The sequence below is a fragment of the Styela clava genome, chromosome 10, assembly GCF_964204865.1.
Source record: "Styela clava chromosome 10, kaStyClav1.hap1.2, whole genome shotgun sequence".
In the NCBI taxonomy this organism is placed as follows: Eukaryota; Metazoa; Chordata; class Ascidiacea; order Stolidobranchia; family Styelidae; genus Styela; species Styela clava.
The window spans coordinates 12,908,905-12,930,844 of NC_135259.1; the positions used below are offsets into that span (position 1 = coordinate 12,908,905).

General features: G+C 34.8%; 3 protein-coding genes across 4 annotated transcripts; all 3 read left to right on the forward strand.

The window, feature by feature from the left end:
- Positions 1-1,835: 1,835 nt before the first annotated feature.
- Positions 1,836-9,600, forward strand: LOC120338177 (uncharacterized). Of its 2 annotated transcripts, none has more exons than XM_039406121.2 (9): positions 1,836-2,004; positions 3,116-3,323; positions 4,039-4,195; positions 4,655-4,853; positions 4,919-5,157; positions 5,264-5,470; positions 6,609-6,727; positions 7,068-7,307; positions 7,542-9,600. In XM_039406121.2, the coding sequence occupies exons 1-9, from the start codon at positions 1,946-1,948 to the stop codon at positions 8,331-8,333; spliced, it is 2,220 nt and encodes a 739-aa protein (XP_039262055.2). In that variant the 5' UTR covers positions 1,836-1,945; the 3' UTR covers positions 8,334-9,600. The 2 variants fall into 2 exon arrangements, with proteins under 2 accessions (XP_039262055.2, XP_077973553.1); XM_078117427.1 differs by having other exon boundaries at positions 6,636-6,727.
- Positions 9,601-9,640: 40 nt separating this feature from the next.
- LOC120338516 (small G protein signaling modulator 2-like) lies at positions 9,641-16,422 on the forward strand. Its single transcript, XM_039406535.2, has one exon. The coding sequence runs from the start codon at positions 9,998-10,000 to the stop codon at positions 13,292-13,294; it is 3,297 nt and encodes a 1,098-aa protein (XP_039262469.2). The 5' UTR covers positions 9,641-9,997; the 3' UTR covers positions 13,295-16,422.
- On the forward strand, positions 16,369-17,883 carry LOC120338517 (uncharacterized). Its single transcript, XM_039406536.2, has 2 exons — positions 16,369-16,493; positions 16,722-17,883. Exons 1-2 carry the CDS (start codon positions 16,389-16,391, stop codon positions 17,364-17,366), a joined length of 750 nt encoding a protein of 249 aa, XP_039262470.2. The 5' UTR covers positions 16,369-16,388; the 3' UTR covers positions 17,367-17,883.
- Positions 17,884-21,940: the final 4,057 nt, after the last annotated feature.

Sequence of the window (21,940 nt, forward strand, 5' to 3'; positions counted from 1 at the left end):
ATTACAAGTATAAAATCGGAACGAGTATTTAATTAAGGTTCACGGCCTCTCGTTCGGTTACCAGTCCATGACGGGTATGAAATTAGTTGGCCAGTTATTTGTTTACGATGCATGAACGTGATGGTGGAGGCAACCGAACAATGGTTACGTGAACCACCCTACGGCAGTGAGTAGGGCATAAATCCCCTCGTACATAGTTATCACCTCTGGATTCGAACACTGAGTTACGAGAAAACGGGTGGGAATCTATTTCCATATAGGAATCAATTTAAAAACTAAAGTAGTAGCCTAGGCCGTAGGCGATTTTTTTTAAAACAACCACAAGAAAAACCCTAACTACAGCAACATTTTAATACAACGAACGATGGTCCACTTTGAGTAATAATTAATTCTAATAATCCAAACAGGTATATATATATATATTATCTCTATATATATAAATATCATATGTCAACAAACCATAGGCCAAAAAATTAATTCGAACAAGTTCAAATTGTTTTAAGTGTTTTCTAAATCGCGATATTAAAATTATTAGTTGTTCAATACAATGTGGCATTAATATTGATGTATCATCACACACAATTAGTTTTACATTGTAAAATGGCACATTACCTAACGATTATGTTGTCTAATCGATCAACTTAGAATAGTTACTAACGGAAACGAGTCGAAATAACGAATTGTTGAATACTCAAGTATTCAGAAATGAATTTCCCGAGTATGTTTATACATGCATACGAAAATACACAAAGTGAAAATATAATACATGAGGCGAGTATACACTCATCAAATATGGCTGGAATCGAATAATTCACTATTCCAAATAGTATTTGGCAAATACTGTTCGAAAAAAGATTCTAGAATCTGATATATATCGACTAGCCCACATTCTAAATTGAGACACATATTCAAGTGTCTAGCGTCCACATGAATAAACTACGACCCGTTGGGTATTTCAATTCGCCTGATGCTGCCACAACCAAACTAAAACCAAATTTCAATGTTTCAACTAAAAAATAGCTCAAGGAATTTGTTGAGATCGCGATTGAATTTAGTTTTGGCACGAGGCCTATTTTTTCCCACTTTTGCTTTTGTAACACTGTAAATATTTTTCGTAAAACTTTTTACGTCACATTTACATGGCCCGCCAGTTCAGGCGCATGGGCAACATTTTTGACCCCTGATCTAAAAACCTTGCCCACGCCTGGTCTAGCGCATTGATTTTCAACATTTTGGGTGTAGCGGAACCCAATTTAAACATTCCAGATTCTCGTGGAACCCCTGAGCGTTACTTACTTAGTTTTCAGCGTCTGAATTTTATAAAATACATACTTCATATATATTCTGACAAAATAAAATGATCTTTAAGGTGTAACAGGTTTATTGATAGTGACAAACTTAATAGGTATTTTATCGTATTTAAATAATATATATATATGTATTAATATTAACGAACCAGCATAATGGGTTTTTATTTTCATATTCCAAATTTTCGTCTTGCCCACTTATTCACAAGTTTTGTAACAGCTATCTCGTCTCTGAAGACGAATTTCTATGTTATTTGGACTTGTCAAAAGCATTGAAAAGTTTTTTGTTAAGATTTGGCAGTATGTATACAATCTTCCAACATGATAGACTTTGTAATCGGCATCTGGTCAGTGCTAATCATTTGAAAAATTAATACAAATTTCCAGACATAATATCTTGCTACCAGCCGTGACTTTGACCACTTGAGCCACTCAAAATAGTGAACTAGGCGTTGAATCTGAAATATCAAGCACCCTTAGGATACTTTCTTCTCGACCAACAGGCGATTGATCAGAAAATTCGAAACGGGGAATAATAAGGCCAGGCTTCAGTGGAAGACGCACGTTTTTCTGGACTGTTGATTTTTAAATCACCTGCATTTTATGTATATTGAAACTTATAGCTTAAAACTGTAAATATGGACAACGGTGATGATGGATACAGATCAGAAAAACAAAGGGCGAAAATCGTAATTAAGTGAGTAGCTTCCAGATTGTTTTCAAATTACTCCTCCCATACATATTAATCGTTCCATTTGCTTGGAGAGATACTTATTATTATTTAATAAATGTGTCGAATAAATTGAAATTTATATATTTTAAATATAAATTTAGTCGGTCGCGGATAAGTTACATAAATGATTGAACAATGTATCATGTTTGAAGTTATCAACAAACTAGAATAAAACAGATTAAGGTATTTTTTTTTCACAAGTTATAACACACAGACGCAGTGTGGATTCTAGTATAACTGTTTACAGTTAAAAATTGACTTTCCGCCCAGCCATTTCATAGAAGTCAAGAGCACTTGACAGCGGTCACGTCGGGATATACGATTTGATAAAAGTACCTTATTGACTTTGTTATTGCCATATATGGCTTTCTGTCGCCATATATTGAATAAAACATTTGGTTGTGCCCGTCTAGCACTGACACGGGCAAACTACGACCCGCTGGCCAAATCCGACCCGTTGGGAAATTCAATCTGGCCCGCCTGATGCTGCCTGATGTTTGAGTTAAAAAAAATAGCTCAATAAATTTGTTGAGATTGCGATTCAATTTAGTTTTGCCACGAAGCTTATTGCTTTCCACTTTTGCTTTTGTAACACTAAATATTGTTAATAAAATGTAACTTTTTACGTCACACTTACATGGCCACCCAGTCTAGGTGGGCAAAATGGTCCTCTGGTCCAGGAATACCTCACGGTCGTCTCTTGCGATTTTACACGATTAAATGAACGAAGTCATGCATTATGTTTTGTTTTAGACGAGGCTCAATTTTACTTTACAATCGAAAGTTAATTTTGTAAAATTTCTCAAATCTGAGTTTCCAAGGTCCACCAGTCAGGAACACAACATTTATGTGACATACATTCCCTTTTTTCGACTAATAAACAAAAAAGCGTTCTTCAATTTATTGCGATAGGGTTGGTAACGTGCCATACATATACTGCCAAGAATATGCATATACCGCCAACTCATATACATATACAGCCAACCAAATATACATTTACTGCCAAGTCATACATAGCCAGCTCAATATACAAATATAGCCATTAAGGTGATTCTACTGTGAAATAATATTTTAGGTCTATACCGGGAGCAACAACAAAGAAGAAAAGAATGAGAAAGTGTAAATATGATGTTGAAAATGCGAATTCGGAAATTCAAAATATTTCAACACAAAATGGCGTAACCATGTCAAGCACGCTGTCGCGTTTGTGTTCTGGAATTTATTCCATCCACCTCACCATTCTTAGTCTTATCATTTGCTTGCTGCATTACGTCTCACACCAGGTATGAGTTTCATTGATAGGCATATCCGTAGGCGTAGCCAGGGGAAGTGTATTTTGAAAAACGCGATTTCGCGTCGTTTGCACTAAGATACAAACTGGTACGACGACACTATTTTCCCCTATTCTGATCTATTCGTGAGCAATAACCCGACGTTTTATGACATAATATTAATCCCCTCTCCAAGCATAGGCGCAGCCAAAATTTTCAAATTTTTTTTAAATTGTCGCATTTGCGTGCGAACATAAATTTTCTTTTAATTCAAGTAGGACATAAATTTTCTTTTCCAACACTATTTTTGCTCTATTCTTGAACAATTTACTGAGTGTGGAGCGCTAGACTCTGCGGAGAGCTTCTTCAAATTAAGAAATTGACTACGAATGGGCGCAGGAGCTTTTATTGAGTGCTGAAGATTACCCAAATGTGAGCAGAGCGATCAAAATCATCATGGCGTTACCAACAACAACAAGCTGAGCGATTTTTTTTATGTCGTGATAAGACATATTTGCGCTCGGCGATGACCTAGGATCACTTTTCATATTTGTGTGTTACTAGCTTAGCTGTCGGAAAGCGACAAATGAACTTGTAGGAGTAGTGGCGAGTCATGTAGTCAGGTTGATGACTAATGGTTTCATGTTTTAAATAAAAATTTGAAGTGGATTCATACTAATGAACCGTGGTATTAAAAAGGTGGATTGATTTATGCTTTTATTTCAAGATATCAGAAGAATTTGTCAAACTCTATTTCACTATCCTTTACATCACCTGCTGTATATGGATCATTTGTACAGGATTTCTAGCAACTTCGTTTTGTAGACGGTCCGTTCAACAGAGACACATTTCCGCAAATCATACAACTAATAGATGGCTCAAAGGTTATCATTTTCTCAACTTTTTTTTGAATTATTAGATAATATGCATTCAATTTATCTCATATCATAAGCGTAGTCATGTATACTGCGATTTCACAGAGAGTCATAGAAGCCATCCAACTTAGTACAAATAACATGTGTGGCGGCTCCAAAATCGGGGTTTCGGGAATCGTAACCAAACATTTTAAGTTGATGTCGTAAAATAAAAAATCGTAAATAAAAAAATTGTTGTGGTGATAGGCAGTATTGGGTAAAAGTCCACGAATCCCTACTTAAAGGTCGTCTGAGTCCCGAGTTGAGTCGAAGTTGAGTCTCACATGTGATTGGTTGGTGATGAAACTGAGTAATTCAATTCAAATGAGTCAATTCGAGTTTTTAACTGCAATATATTCATACACTTCTTGATATATATATATTTTAAACTACTTTTTAAACTATTTTTTTTTAAACTATATTTTACAGCGCTGCTTATACTTTTCGGCATCGGAATAGTCGTTGAAAATGCATTGGAATTCATGGAATATGTTTACTGTCCAATTCAGTGTGCCCAAATTATAGCAGCAGCTAAGCCGATTGCTCAAGCCATGCTTGTTATTGCTCAAATTGTATTTTTGATTCACTTCTCAAAAGTATGTTTGTTATGTCATACAACAATAAACAGGTAAGATCAACAAAGAGTGGGTAATTTTCTCCATCGTTCATTATCAGGCTCAATTCTAATTTCAGACTTGGTATAATGCACATAATTGCTACAAACTTATCGGTTTGGATACTTCTTGTTATTATGGAAATCTCACACAAAGTCCACTATAAGGAAAGCCACGTTGATGAGCAAATTGGATATTTGATGGAAGAGAATAATGATATTCTCATCACAAACAAGGAGTATTATGATGGACATGAATATGAACCGACAACGATTGGCATACCACTCAGGAAAAATGAATCTCATACTTATCAAAGAGGTAGATATGCCTATAGGCCTTACAATATCTTAGTTAAAAGTGTAAAATATCAAATAGACGACAATAATAATGGATATTTGTGGAAATTACACTGTTATCTTTACAGAGAACAATCAACAAGAAAATTGCACTTGCGACCAAGGTTACTGTGATACTATATATTCTGTGCAAGCATTCCTCTATCCATTTGTTATTGAGTTCAGTCTGATTGCCAGCTGCTTGTCTTTCGTTATTTGGAAAAATGTTGGATCTCTTCCTCCTCAATTTGAGCATGTTATAAAACCCAATTATAATTTTTTCAAAAGTTATAAAGGTAAGCTTTTAACGTATTCGTGTTATTGACTTGCTCTAATGTTTACAGCTAAAACCTAGTTGTAATCTTTCACCCTAATATTTATAAATCGAGAACCAGAGAATTACAGCTACCGGTAAAACGAACGAATGTCAGCACTGTGGTCATTCATAAGATAAAGTCTATTGTTTACATCTACCTATATAGGTGCCTCGATTCTCACTAGCAACTCACAAGTAACGAACTAAATTTTCCAACCAATATATCAAATAAGTCAAAATGTCGCAGATTTTCGTCACGGCTGTCCGGCTTGTAAACTGAGCGCTCTATAATCCTGCAATCTATAGTGATGTTACGCATCTGATGCTTATAACGATCGATGTATTTTGTACGAAAATCTTTTGTGAGTAGCTGATTTTTATGTAATTCATAACTTTGCCTACTCTAAACATTCGCCGGAGGATATCGGCGAATTCAATTTACTACAGTCTCAGCGCAAAATCAACATCGCATGCGGAAAGGATGGATGTTTTCCCGATGCTTGACCCAAAACAATCCTAACAAAAACCTACGATTGCAAAAAGTTTGATGCGTATTATGATAGTATTGTCGAGACCTGGCACTGACAAACTTGTTAATAGCCATTACATATGATTTTTATAACCATTATTGGAACGAAATGTACATGCTTCATGGATCGTTTTGTTATTATATTGTTGTTGTTTTTGTTGGTATTTTTCTTTTAATTGTTATGAAAAAATCGCTGAACTAATTGCTTTTCAGAGAATAATGATTAGGCTTACATTTTCGCAAGAAGGCTGTTACTTTTATTTATTTCAAAATTTCTGTGGGCTCTATGGTATTCGACTTTTTGTGTGCGATGAAGTTATCAAAAATTGTAATCGACTATCACAGATTTTATACCCGTACCTTCGCTTGTTTGTCTCCATATATCCAATCATCGCGCTCTTGTTTTGATTTAAAATATTCAACTACATGCAATGTATGCTGTGAAGTGCTGGTAACTGACTTAAGCCCAGTCTGTCGTATTTTGCTCGGGACTTATTCCTGATTATTGCAACAAAAGTTATCTTTTTCAACGACAAAATGACTATTGCTTGTTCGACTACTCAAGTTTCATTGTTGATTTCATATTTAGGATTTATCGCTGGTAGCTTTGCTTTAGTGACAACTGTCGTATTTGTAACTCTTTTCGGAACAACTGCGAATGACCCCTCAAACGAATCAACGGGATATATCGTTTATCATTTATACTTGGTAAGTAACAATTGAATGTTTGAAATCAGGCAATCTTAACTGCACCATAACGTAGAAAAATAGTTACTCCCGAAGTATGTGAACCAAGAGGGCGTACACCGGAACGTAGTATGTGTACTAGGTTAGGCCATAATTTCAGGCACTAATACTTCTGGAGTCACTTGGCCAGTGCTCGAACTCGTAATAGAACTAAAATAAGGAAAATTGGAATAAAATTATAGTCTGACCCCAACCTGGTACACATACTACGCTCCGGTGTCCGCCATCTTGGTTCACATACTCCGGGAGTATCGGAAAATATAATACATTTTTTTCGTTATTCATACAATTACACTTCTAGATCATAATGACGTCATTGATGCTCGTCGTCAGTGTTGCTGGAATTTGTCTAATGGACAAAGACTTGCGCACAATGACACTGGACAAAGGCAATCTTGATATCGTAGTTATCTTCATCACTTTATCTGGTTGCGTGGCACTGAACATTTGCTCAATTTTTTACGACATAACCGTAAACAAAAAATTTAAAAGTTTGAAGATCGTTTTGTCGAGTATAAATATTTTACAAAACATTGCACAGGTATGTATGCAATTAAACACCATTAAAAATTCATTAAAATTTTTTTAGCGTTAGGAAATCGACGATTGGGCAAAGAAATAAGAACGCCATGACTCGCTGATTACCCAGGGGCCAGAATTGCCTGTTTAGGTATACTTACAAGAATTGCCGATTCCATTCTGTTTTATTATCTACAATGAGACGCATTCACATAGTATCAATAATGGTATCTATATTTTATATCTATCTATACAGGTATTATTGATATATCTCGGGATGATGAGAAATCCGGTGACAACTCCCGAGGCCAGTAATACTGCACAACACGTTTTACGAACAATGGAATTTGCGCAGCAGATATCCAACGATCCGCTGGAAAGTGAGATGCACATTAGGCATCATTTGAATCGAGTATCTGGTGTTTCTATCTTTAAAAACATAGATTGTGAAGACAATATTGAAAGTAAACAACTAGAAAGCGACAGTGTAACCATGCAACTTTCTGAATCTAAGCGTGAACACTCAGAAAAATCGGAAGTAAATGAGTGTATGAAAACGGAACAGAATCATATATTTCGTAACAAACATTGTGGTCTGCCTGGTATGCCACCACCCAAGGAAGAATGTTTGACAGATGAAAATATCTCTTCGGGGTTGGGAATGAGTATTGGCGATTCAGAAGGCGTTAGAAGCAGTTCTCTGGCATCTGGATGCAAAAAGCCAGTGGAAACGTCTATTGATACGTTCAACAAGAGAAAGCATTCCAGAAAAATTCCGATTGTAGTAATTACTAAATCGAGAGTCATAGAACCGAATAGAATCCGTTTGTATATTCGCGATATCGCGATGTTTTTGTTGATATCAAATGCCTGTCTGTGGATCTTTGCAACAATGTATGAAACAAGATTTGATGCGTTTCATTTAGGTCACCAAACCAGTGACTTCAGCCTTCCCCATGCAATTATAAATATGATTTGTTTCCCACTTAGCATATTTTTTCGCATGCATTCATCAGCATGTCTTTTTGAAGTTTGGTCATATGCATGACAATTTTTCGACATATTACTGTAATTCTTTTCAATTGTTGTGGAATACATGCCTTCCGCATTTAATTACGCTTAGAATATTATTTGTTTCCCGCTTAACATATTTTTCGTATGTATTCATCGGCATTCACCTGAATTTCAATTATAACTAGTACAAAAGCTTCAGTAGTTTTAGTTGAGACTTTTCGACGAAATTCATTTCTACAAAATACATGCATGTAGGCTATATTGCATAATGTTGGATTTCATTTTTCGATACTATTAATGAGACATGAAGACCCCGATAAAATTTGTTCGCGACTCGCGGTCGATATTCATTGTTCTAGAAATCAAAATATCACGAAAAAAAATGCACGGCAATGTAATATTGCATATCATTGTTATGCATATAGTAACACAAACACGCACAATCAACAGCAATAAACAAAAAGAGATAGTATACCAAGAAAAAGATTCCAAGTTCTAATTTTACAAACTGGAGCGATCAGATCAAACACACAACAGTACAGAACCTTCGGCATGGAGTTTAGTATAATGTATCACATAATTGTGTATTCAGCTGCTGAATGAAGATTCAAGCAAAAACCGGTCTTCTGCTATCCAAGGAAACGATTAGATACCACATTGTGCTCAATTTCCTCTCTATGGGATAAATATATAAATACCAACCATGAATGATAAGTCGGCTCATATGACGAATCTTATTTTTAAATATAATAAACTTGACGTTTAATTGTTTCTGATCGTGGTATTTTAGAAAATACGTATGGTAAATTACGGTAGATGTTCCGAGAACGTTTTTGATTATCGTTTATGACTCCGGTGGGAGCAACCTTGACTCCTGCTCTATTCCGTTTTTCATCGAAAATCGATAAAGCAAACATGTAGATGCAGAGTGCAGACATGGGGGAGCTGTTGACATACGAATGCTGAAATAGTTACACATTTTAATTTCGACGGGCACAATACAATCCGGGACTAGACTGACAGCAACGCAGTTTATTAACATTCAGCCTCGGCGGTGTGGTGGATCGTGCTACAGGCTGACAGTGCTAAGCGTTACCGGTACTGCGTTAGGAATACCGGTACGGTAATTACGATCGCCCGAAATGGCATCTGCGCCGCCGATAACGAACTTGCTAAAGCCGGCGATCTCTCTCCTATCGTGATCGTTGCGCAAGAAAACGAGAGAAATAGCTTGCTCGATTTTGGGTGATCGTCGACGCGTTTTGGACGACCATCCGCATACTTCGGTGGTCCTTATTACGCCAATGCAGCAATGTGACGTCGGAATGACGTTATTTTTCGGTGACGTAGTCAGGTGGGGGTTCGGATTGACATATGCAAAAATTGTTGAGCCAGGCCAACAAGAAGTGGTACTAAACTATACCAGACACTGAATACGTGCGCTCGCCAGCTCCTATTTTATACAAATTTTGAAATAATTCTATAATTAGATGCTTTTTGAATAGAATCATCTTTTATGAATATTTTATATCATCGTACTGTCGGATCATACTTTATTCAGATTTAGGTATAAAATTTAATATATATGTAATCATTATTAATTACGCAATGATTTTTAATTGTAGTAAATAACGACCACTCTCCATTCTGATGTAAAAATAGTTTTTATTTTCGCCCTAATCGGTGTAAATAAAAAAAATGGGGACTCTAAAGATGAACGAACTCTCCCCTGAAGAATATCATGAGAAACTGTTAGATGCAGTCAAGGCACAGGTGAAAGCAATCATGGAGGAGTCTGTGACCAAAAAATTTGTTCATGAAGAGAGTGAACATGTGTTGAGATTATGTACTACAGTCAAAATATGCTTATTGGATCGATTAAGAAAGAAAACGGCTGGATTTTTGCGCTCAAATACCATTGCAAACCTTTTTAACAAAGTAGCAAAAAGTATACCTGAAGTTCAACAACTCGTCGTAAAAATCGAAGAGGCGGAATCAGCCATTGAAAGTCAGGCAGCTCGGGAAGAAAATAAAGGACAAGTGCAATCCATGCTTAATAGACAGTTAAAACAAATATGGGTGAGACTTGCGCTGACAGAAAAACTTCTGGATAGAATTGTTGAATATCTTGTTGACAATTGCAATAAATATTATGAGAAGAATGCAATGCTTTCTGATCCAGTTCGAGGAAGAATTCTATCTTCACTTTTGTTTGGACCTTGTGCTTTAGAATACACAAAAATGAAGACGTCTGATCATTATTGGTCTGATCCTCCAGCGGATGAATTACTACAAAGACACAAGTTACATTGCCATAATAAATCAACATCGCCGTTTCGACGTCCTACTTTACAATCAACATCAAAATATGCTTCTTATGATACCAATGACAAAGGAAATAATGGAAACAACTCAGGGAATGCTTTTCGGGAATATGTTGAATCTTTGCATCAAAATTCCAAATCTACTTTGCTATATGGCAAAAATAATGTCGTTGTTCAACCGAGAGAAGAGTTGAATCCTATACATGGCTACCTATCTCTGCATCAAATTGTTGACGCTCTTTGCATGAAATGGACACCTAATCAGTTGATGAATGTTGATGAAGAAAAGAAAAGTGTGAATTGCAACCATGAACCAAATTCGAATGAAGAAGGTAAAAATTGTGTGAAAAATGTAGCAAATTTAGAAAAAAAAAGTCCTGGTCACACTAATAAATTTCTCAGACTAGAGTATTCCAAGGCGCCTAAAAATCAGTTATCGTACTGGGAATATGCTATTAGCGTTGATGTACAAGATATTGTGTATCTTCATTGCCATCAAAGAAATGATGCAGGTGGAACATTGGTGCTTGTAGGACAAGATGGAGTTCAAAGCCCCCCGATTTGTTTTCCACCTGGAGGGCATTTGCTCTCTTTTTTGACATGTCTCGAGACAGGGCTACTGCCACATGGACATCTGGATCCTCCTCTGTGGTCACAGCACGGGAAAGGTAAAGTTTTTCCACGGCTTCGTAATAGATCATCTCATTCAAGCTGCAGTAGTGGAAGTCAATCAGAAGCCGAAGAAGTGACGGATTTTGTGTTTCGGGTTACGACCGGAAAATCAGTTCTATATCATGAGCCTGTTATTGAAGCAAGTCCAAGTCATGAAAATCTTGATGCTTATTCAGTTGGATCAGGTTATTCGTATTACGGATCTCAAGATTCTGAGTATAGTGGGAAATCTGCCTCCAGTCGCTCAACAATTCAAGTTCTTTGCGATACAATGAGAAGACAACTCATTTCTAGAGCTTTTTATGGTTGGCTTGCACATTGTCGACATTTATCTACTGTTAGAACGCATTTATCTGGGTTGGTTTTATCTGATAGTTGTCAACTACTTGACGATTCTGTGCAACCTATCGATAAAGAAATTTGGGAGTCTTTTCTGGATGATGGTAAAATAAAAAGCGAATCTATGTTGATGAAAACTGTGTATTTCGGAGGAATTGAGCATTCTATGAGAGCTTCTATATGGCCGTTTCTTCTCAATCATTATCCAGTGAATAGCAATGAAATAGATAGAGAAAACATTGACGTGGAGAACAAAGTAAACTACGAGCAAGTTGTGAAAGAATGGAAAGTCGTTGAAAAAATAATAAAAAGACGTGAAAAGGAAACTCTTGCAGCAAAACTGTATACAGACAGTAGAGAGAGTTCTGTATCAAGTCTAGACGGCCCAATGAAACAATACTCCTTAGCATTGAGAAAGCAGTCGACTTTTAGCGATGTTTTCGCATCTTTGGAACACGAGTCTTCAACACAGCCCAATCCTTTAACTGATGTATCTGAAGGTGCTAATACAAATTTAGAACAGCGGAATGAAAATATCCAAGCCAAGAGCATAATTCAAAAGCGACATATGCTGAAAAAGGGGTTTCGACAGCCTCGCAGTGATACTCGACGAAACAGTGACCATACACCGTACTCATCTATCAGTACTGAACCTTCAACTATGGATCGTAGATTGTCAAGTCTGACTAGCCTAGATACTACAACCCAGGGAACTGAAGAAGTGTCCAGACGAGACAATATTCTTGAGCTCGACGAAGATGAACATTCATCTAGCGAAGTACAATCGAGTGCTAGTGATTCGGATACAAAGTCTTCCAACAGAAAAACACCACCCTTGAAAAAACAAAATGGCATTGATTTAGAGAATAATATAAATCAATCAGTCACTGCAAAAGAGAGTGAGGAACAAACCGATAGCACTATCGAAGCATTACCAGAAGATCAAGAAACTTCTATAACTGATACCGATTACTCAAATTACACGACTGAATTATTGGACAGTTTTTCTCTAAATTTACATAGAATTGAAAAAGATGTTCACAGATGTGATCGTAATCACGACTATTTCACAGATGGTGCTAATCTTGAAAAGTTACGCAACATAATGTGTAGTTACGTGTGGAAAAACTTAGACATTGGATACATGCAAGGAATGTGTGATCTTGCTGCACCATTATTAGTTGTAATGGATGACGAAAGCCAGGTGTATAGCTGTTTTACTCAACTCATGAAACATATGGGAAGTAATTTTCCAAATGGAGGTGCAATGGATTCACATTTCGCCAATATGAGATCTTTAATTCAGGTTTTGGATTCTGAATTATTTGAGCATATGCGACGTAATGGGGATTACACTCATTTTTATTTCTGCTATCGTTGGTTTTTACTGGATTTCAAGAGAGAGCTTTCGTATGAAGAAGATGTGTTTGCAGTTTGGGAGCGAATTTGGGCTGCACGCCGTGTCTGCTCGGAACAATTTGTTCTCTTTTTTGCATTGGCACTTCTTCATAATTATCGGGATATCATTTTAGACAATGAAATGGACTTTACAGATATAATCAAATTCTTCAATGAAATGGCTGAACGACACAACGCAACAAAAATTTTGAAACTTGCTCAAAATTTTGTATATAAAGTTCAAAGTATGATTTCAAAATAGTAACTGTCAAGAGAGCTAATTTGTATGTAAATAAGCCTAATGATATTTGTACTGCCAGAGGATTTCATAGATTAGATTTATTTAGTTTCAATTTTGCATTTCCAATCAACTGGATATGATCAGCAATGCTAAACATAGATTCCAAAATAATTTTAAAATTTTGATCCAACACTTAGCTTGACTTTGCAGTTAATGAGTGTGACCTCATGATTTAAATATTGGTATTTGAAGTATTGTTCTTTGTAAATATAATCGAATATGAAATATGACGCCTCCACAACAATAATATTGACATAATATGAAGTGTATTGATTTAAAAAACATCGCCACCGATCAATAATATTGAATAATTCGTCTTCAGAAACATTTTCTGGAATATTTTCCGGATCATGTAATCTAATTTCAGACCAAGTTCCAAGGTGATTTTACACGAATCAATACATTCATGCCCAGACTAAATTATTGAAAATAATAAAAAAATAGGGAATGCTGTAAGTAGTAGGCTTATTCTGATTTTGTTGACTATAAATTATATAATGTGTGTTATGACATTTTGTATATTTCATTGTCATTCCAAATTTTATAATGATAGAAGTTCTAAAATTACTGATTTTTATTAATGAAAAACTTCTCATATATTGGCATTCCAGCAAGAAGCTACTCTTTTCCTTCATTTTCTGTATATACTTTATACTCATGTCCAATTCAAAAATAACTGTACAGTTATGAATGTGCAAGTTCCGTGTCTCCATTCATAGTATGTGTATAAATATAATATATATATAATGTATCAGTCTATCATAACATTTGTAATGTGAACATATTATTATTATATCATGCAGTTCCTTTATTGTTTATATGAACCAATGGATTTTTAAGAATCACACAATAATAACAAAGCATAAATTTTTTTTTTCAATAAGGTGTCTGAATTTTTTTTAATACCTTTACAATAGCCAAATGTTATTTAAACTTTAATCTATAATCTGAGTCATAATCATAGTAATATGTTGTCATAAATCATAATTCTATATATGTTGTATATTGTGAAGTATCATGTCAATATATCAATACTATTTTCTGCTAATTTAACATCATGTCTTATATGCTATTCAACTTTATGCTTGATGATTTAACATTATGAGTAATATATTTGAATGATGAATATTTTATATATTATAGAAAGTAGACTTGATCATAGGAGTGAGCACTAGTTATCTATGATGAAATTTATTCAAAAATGTTGTATATATGCCATGGACTTGTTTTGACCTTCTTGTTTTATCAGAAATAAATAAATTCCGCATGTTTGATTTCAATCTCCAAAACTACAAAATTAAAAGTACCGGTATACGAAATTATTTATAAAACCAAAAGTCACTTCGGCGACAGTTATAAATTCAAAATAGATTAAATTTTACAATCATTTGTGCGTACGCTACCTGTGTGACATATGCATTCCTGAGTGGTAATGTCATAAAATCCATCCATTCCAATTACAGTAAAATGGTTTTGCATAAATTATTTATTTGTGAATTAGAAGAATAATAAACAAGGCCATGCCATTATTGATTTGAATGTAATAAAAGCGACCTGAAATTATTTCAGCCAATATTTCCTGTTTCTCCTTGATGTTTTATATAATATTTCTATGTAGTTTCTTACTCAAATGTTTTTTCTTTTTTGAAAATAATCAAGGTACATTGAATTGAAAAAATAATTGAATAAAAAAGAAACAGTCTTCTTTTTTAAGCTGTATTTGAATTATACGCTTCCAACTATAATAGCCCAATTCTGTTTCAATATTTCAACTCAGGGTCTTGTTATTATTCATTTGTGGGCATATGAGAATTCTGACATTCTTCTTCTTAATAACTTCAACTAGGGTTATTCAGAATTCTCCATCTTGAATTTGTGCATGTCACAAATCAAAATTTATTTCGATGATAATTTTACTGCAGTGGCAGCCAGCTCTTTGAACATAGTTTTTCATTTTTAATTGAGTGCTCCTTGCTTTTTAATATAGCAGTCAAACTTTAAAGTTCTTTCTTGAAACAATCTGATATTTGTACAGAGTAGGGTATAGTTTTAACATTTTCTTGTTTTGCAGTTTATTTTGTAATAGTTGATATATTTTCTTTTTACGTTGGCACTTGTTTATCTGCAATATTTTACTACATGCTCTATATTTTTTGCTTGTATACTGTTTAATAAACAGGGTGATTTTGAAAAATGCAATTTAGAATTTGGCATGATATATTAAAAAAAAATTATCTGTTCAATTACTATTTATCCATTTTTGTTAAAAAGGATGTTAAAATTAAACAAAAATGATGATTTGGATGAATATTATTATCAATTTCAGGATTGTTATACCGTTAGTTCATGGTATGTGGTCATTTATGGTCTGTCATGCTAATATTATTTATTAACAATCCTAGTTCGTCCCATTATCTATTGTAAAATCAATATATTGTGCGAATTGATCTGATGAAGAAGACTGGGTGCTTTCATTCAGCATGATTAGGAAGGATTAGGAAATATAAACAAATTTTAAAAATGTCCAGAAAATGTGCTTGATTCCAAATTACTGTTTTTTTTGTCATATTCCAATGTGAGCATTTTTAGTGAGATAGTCGTGCAAAAACCTCATAAATTCTTGTTTTCAAATCCATTTTAAGAATATTGAACCATTTTTGAATTGGATATGTTTAACACATGAGAAAACCAGAAATCGATATACCGGTATCTTCGAAAACAAAATTACAGTTAAAAGAAAAAATGACTGGTTTTCCAATATCACTACCACAAATTTCTTAGCAAATCTTATTCCAAATTATTTGTTTGTAGCATGGTTTAGTCCTTCATTCACCCTGTTCATTATTCTTTTCCATTTTTCTACTACTTATTATTAGCATACATTTATTCATCATCATTATACATTTCTGACAAATTTTTGTACTGTGCACAATATTGCAATCTAGACAAATATTTTCAATGCATTAACATTTTTGGATTTTTGAACTATCAACTAAATGCAGATTTGTTTTATTCATAATCACTATATTTTTTGTTCCATATTTTCTACATCGTAATGTATGTTTGTGAATTGTGGAATAAATCAATAGCATGGGATAATCAGCTATGTTGGAATACATCTAATGATACAAGAAGATTGAATCAAATATCACGGCATAAGGTAAATAAATCATCCGGTTTCATTGCCAATTCGTTTACAGCAGTGGCTGTAACCGCTGAATAAATTGATCTGATATTAGGTCTCTCATTGAATATTTATATGTTTTGGTTTGCGTTAATGCCAGTTCGTATTATGGTAAATTATGAAAATCTCTTTTTATCAAAATGTGGTATTTATTGTGTATATCAAAATTGTATATGTTTTATTGATTTACAATTCACGTTTCAGGTGCATTTGGTTTTTCAAATCATGTGGAAAAATCCATATGTTCTTGGTGGTGCCGGTGGTATAGCTTTGCTGGGTGCAACAATACACCAATATGCAAATTATGTATCAAAAAATACTGGGTTTCATCATAAAGATCCAGATCCAACGTTACGAATAGTAGAAAAAGATGTTCTGATACCAAAATACATGACTGATACAGCTCAAAAAGTAAAATGCAAAACTGAATCAATTGCTTTTCATAATTGTGTTCTGAAAACAGAACCAAATACTTGGGCAAGATTCATGACATTCAAATCCTGCAAGAGAGAAGCCGATGCAAAAATGGAATGCATGAATAAGTGGTTTATGGATTGGGATTTTTATTTAGAAAACAAGAAAGCATACTTGGCCGAAAAGGCATTGTTCAAATACACAAAAGTGTGTAAAAAAGACAGAAATTTGGTGAAAACATCAATTATCGAAAATAGTGAAATGCAAGGTAATTTAGATGAAAATGTTCAGAATTACCGAAAATCCGTTAAAGATTATTATGAAAGAACTGCTGATTTAGATACATTTGATAACTTGATTATTATGGAATATGAACAGAAAATGAATGAAAAGATCCATAAGCTAGGAGGAAATGCAACTGTAGAAGTTGTTTAATAATCGTTACATTTCACTGATCGCAGTTAGCTCATTATATCAGTCTTTTTACAAGACTAGGTGGAAAATCAGAATGATATTTATAAAAAGGCATGTGTAAATTTGCTCGAATAATCAGCGTTTACGATTTCTTCCCTTTCAATAAAAACCATGTTTCAATATTTCTGTCCAACATTTAAAAAAATAAGTTCTTTAATAAACTATTTCGAGAAGCTATACTAACTTTCAATTATTCATTCTTTTAGTGTAATACCGGTAAATAGTTTTCGCTATCATATTTGAGATTACAGTACGCGAAGGTGTATTAGAGAGTCAATAGTTACTGCTTCCGTCAATGTGGGCGTAGGATATTTAATTTCAAGTGCTGACTTTATTTCTTAACTATATCTATTCTGTGGATAACTCTGGGTTATTTGGCAGGTAGTTAAATATAGATTGAGTAAAATGGTTCTGTCTCTCATTCAAATTCTGCTTACTTTTCAATAAAACCATAAGTTTTGAACAAGCTGGATGCAAATGATTGTTTTCTGGTTATTTTTCAGGCATATATCTATCAAGGCATATTTTTAACCTGGTTGTTTGATATCAAAGGCAGATAACTTTCCTGATTTCCCATCGGTCCCTCAGTCAATGAGTAACACTTGACATATGAATGCAATGCTTGGTGATAAATTACAGTTCATTCTAAATGTTCTGATATGCATAAATCATCAATAGGTTTGGTTATATAATGTTATTTTTCCAGTTTGGATGTCATTTTGAACATCAGAATTAGTTTTTTCGAATGTATTCAATAAAACATATCATCGGATTATAACAATTCCGTAGAATTCGATCACCATAACATGCAACCTTTTGTCAATTAGTTTTTTTCCATATTATTATTATAATTAACAAACAAATACAGATCTTGGCTTAACTCCTATGATGAGTAAAATCTCCTGTGAGAATTAATTGGGGTGTACGAATATATATTTTTGGGATAACAACGCACCGTTTCGATTATGATTACCGGTAGATAATTGATTTTGGACCCTGCCATGATACAGAAATAGCAACACACGGGATTAGACAAGGCCGTCCCAAAGTGTTGCAGGTGCTGTTATACAACACGGCAACCTTATACCAACCATGATAGCCTATGTTCTAATTAAAAATTCATGTATTTTGAAACACATTAGAATAGTAATTGGACATATCGTGGCAAGCCGATCAATACCAATCTACACGGAGCGCTCGTTTCCCAGCGCCGATTTTAGGTATTTGCGTGTAGCCAAGGCCATAGAGTAAAATAAATAACATTGATCACAAAATATATTCAAGCCTATTACCAATACCTAATCACGTCCGAATACCGGTACGGTACCATCTCCCAACAAGTAATGATTCCCACGGTTTGATGCTGTTCCCGGGGAAAGGAAACAAGAAGGCCTAATCATGTGGCGAACTATGGCCACTCGTCCGGTTATCAGTCCGTGCTGGGTATGGGATCAGTCAGCCGGTTATTTGTTACGGTTCCATTACATTTGAACCCACGACAATTGCACCATGGAAATGTTTTTTTACGGATATTTGAACACATACTAAACCTACCCCATGGATTTTAGCACCCTCATACAGATTGAACCCGCGGATATACGGGTGCAAATGTATGGGTTCAAATGCGATGTGAAGAATACTATTATATTTTGCACATTGATTTACAGTGACGTTTTTAACAACTCACATTGATCTGGATTTAAGCCTACTGTAATGAATTTTTTACATAACCGATGCGTCACGCTAATAATCGAATTATATTTAGCAGTTTCGAGAAAAACGTGCAACTTCCCATTGGTATTGTTTTGCCTAGGAGAGTAAATAATTTCCCATGGTTCATTATTTTAATTGTAGCCGGATTTAAATTAATTTGTATGACGCAGGCATGTGACGTCATAATGGCGCACTGTGACGCCTAGGACTTAGTGACATACGCATTTTTGCAACTTTGTTAAACTATCATTCCTCGAAAGCAAACATTCGAAAAACGAACGTAATTTACTATGTTCAATCCCCAAAACAGCTTATCTGTTTTAATAACATTATTTTTTTTATTTTTGAAATATATATTTCAACAATATAAAGCGCTCTAAACACCCACCAAAAATGAGACTTTTCATAGATATTGATTATAAAGAATAAAAAGCATCCCGAAATAAAAGCCAACCAATATGAATTAAACTCAGAAAGTGGATATCACGAGTGCCCACTCTACTATGCTGTGGTGTAAACTCAAATTCCAAGCCAAACATTTGGAAAACATTGTTTCGAGCGCTAAATATACGACATTAAAATACGATTCGATCATTTGTTTCCCCACAACTTTAACCTTGTCAATACAGCCATACAATGCCATTCAACAAACAATGGAGAATTCATTGAAAAACAGAAAAAAAAACTTTTGTAAAATTAACTATACTCAGCGAAAACTAACATAACTTTGCATTTCTGTTTAATGAAAATAGTTATTTATTATGAATGGTATGGAATTTTGTCATAATACGTATGTTGGCAGCACTCTCTTCATTTCTTGTAAGTTGCAAAATTTTCTACAACTTATCTTAAGTTGACCTGGAAACAAATTTATCCACTGGAATGGTTTTTCAGGTTCATGCATTCTGCGTGGTAGTAATTCCCACTCATCCATAAATGTAGTTGTGAGGTGAATAGTGGAAGTATACTGTATTGCTCGAAGATAATGCACGTTTGGATCACTTGCTTCATTTCCAGGGCGTATACTGGCAAAGTATTGCCCCGTCATTTTCCTAAAATCCTAATGTTGTACTGGCATGACCTGACATGAAAATGGCCGAGACCTTGCACACTGCATGATTACTTGATAATCACGTGACGTAATAACGTCGGCCACAACTTCTTTCTCAATCATGGAATGCATTGAATCCACTTCCACCTGAGTGTGTCCAGCAGTCGTTCAAATTTCAGCGTTATTTCAATTTTATGTTTTCGTGCCAAATCTAATTATGCATTTGCGACGATTATATTACAGTTTTGATATCCACAACCGTCACTCCATATCACTAGTTCTTTCATTAAAGAATGATCTGTAACATATTGATCGAAATGAGAGAACTGTAGCGAAGCAAACACTTCACTACTTAAATCGCTTTCGTGCTCTTCACATGGATAGCAGAATCCTTCTTTTGTTTGCAAATTATAAAGAGTAAAATTATGCATCTGAAGTTTGGTTTTATAATACATCGAACTGACGTGAGTTTTGGGAAGAATCAGGACTACCTGTAAGTTCATAGTCCAAACAGATTTTCTTTCATTAGCTCGGTTGTTCTCAACCTGTGGTACGCGTACCACTAGTGGTGCGCGAGCAGCTTTGAATTATTGCAACAATTAACTTTTGAGTTGGCCAAAATATGCCGACTACGCTTTATCTTCCATACTGTATGTATTCGCTGAACGGCCTTGAATGTTTACCCAGCATCGATTTCCTTGTTTATTTCCGTATCCTGCAATAATCGGTGAACATTGCCTCGTTTTTGTAGTTTTGACTGTTATTTGTCAGTTTTCAGTTGTGTTTTAAGAAAATAGTTGTGAATGAAATATCTTAATTGTCATAATGTCTTCAAAGGAACATTAATTTAGTGGTGTAATCAAAAATGAGTCTGCAAATGCTGCGATAGGCTAGTCTAAACTATCAGTGCCTGTAAGCGGCACATGGTTGATTAATTTTAATAAAAATGAGGGTTTCAAACACGTGAACCAGCTTATGAGCGCCAGCACAACAAAACACTCTCAAAATAAGTATAATTTTGTTTTGCGATAGTACAGTATAGGAAGAATTTTTATGGGGTCAGAGGTCGGAGAAACGTCATATGGACCAGTCCAGTCTTTACAGATCGCTCTCGCCTGCTATTTTCCACGAATCGATATGAGCATGTTTTCGTCCGTCTTGCGAATTGGGTCACTAAGAATGTAGTGCCACATTATAAAATACTCCCATAGCGCGTGACTTGTGCCATTGTTCCCCACGCCAAAACAGGGATTTTTCGGTGGTACGCGGCCAGATTGAAAACAGTACAGTGGTACCCGGTCAGTAAAAGGTTGAGAACCACTGCGATTATCCAATGAGCATGTATATATGCTCATTGGATTAGCTGATTTTTTGTCGGTTTTTTTTTTCAGCTCTCGCCACATCTTTTAATAGTACATGGGCTCTATACTCTCCGTCGTCAATATTTCCATGCGAAAATCCCACACAAATATCACGTTGATCCTTTCTAGGCCGAAATGTTGAAAAATTTTCTTTGTTAAATATGTCCCTAAACTTTGCGATGCTAATAACCCGACTTTCAGAATTTGTTGCCTCTCCAGAATATAAACGATGAAGGTTCGAAACAGTCGTTCCGGGATATAGATACTTTTTATTCTTATGGGTACTTAGCAATAATCAATTACTGTGGAATATTTTCGGTATTGTATTATGTTTATATTAGTGTTGATTTTGTTTTTGTGGCAATAAATCTCTCTCTCTCTCTATAGAACGGCAATAGTGAGATGGCAAT

Excerpts from the sequence above, each read along its gene's own strand:
- LOC120338177 (XM_039406121.2), top strand. The coding sequence starts at position 1,946 with ATGGACAACGGTGATGATGGATACAGATCAGAAAAACAAAGGGCGAAA. Across the intron at positions 4,196-4,654 it reads AACTAATAGATGGCTCAAAG|CGCTGCTTATACTTTTCGGC; the intron begins GTTATCATTTTC and ends TATATTTTACAG. Across the intron at positions 4,854-4,918 it reads TGTCATACAACAATAAACAG|ACTTGGTATAATGCACATAA; the intron begins GTAAGATCAACA and ends TTCTAATTTCAG.
- LOC120338517 (XM_039406536.2), top strand. The coding sequence starts at position 16,389 with ATGTATGTTTGTGAATTGTGGAATAAATCAATAGCATGGGATAATCAG. Across the intron at positions 16,494-16,721 it reads ATCAAATATCACGGCATAAG|GTGCATTTGGTTTTTCAAAT; the intron begins GTAAATAAATCA and ends TTCACGTTTCAG.
- LOC120338516 (XM_039406535.2), top strand. The coding sequence starts at position 9,998 with ATGGGGACTCTAAAGATGAACGAACTCTCCCCTGAAGAATATCATGAG.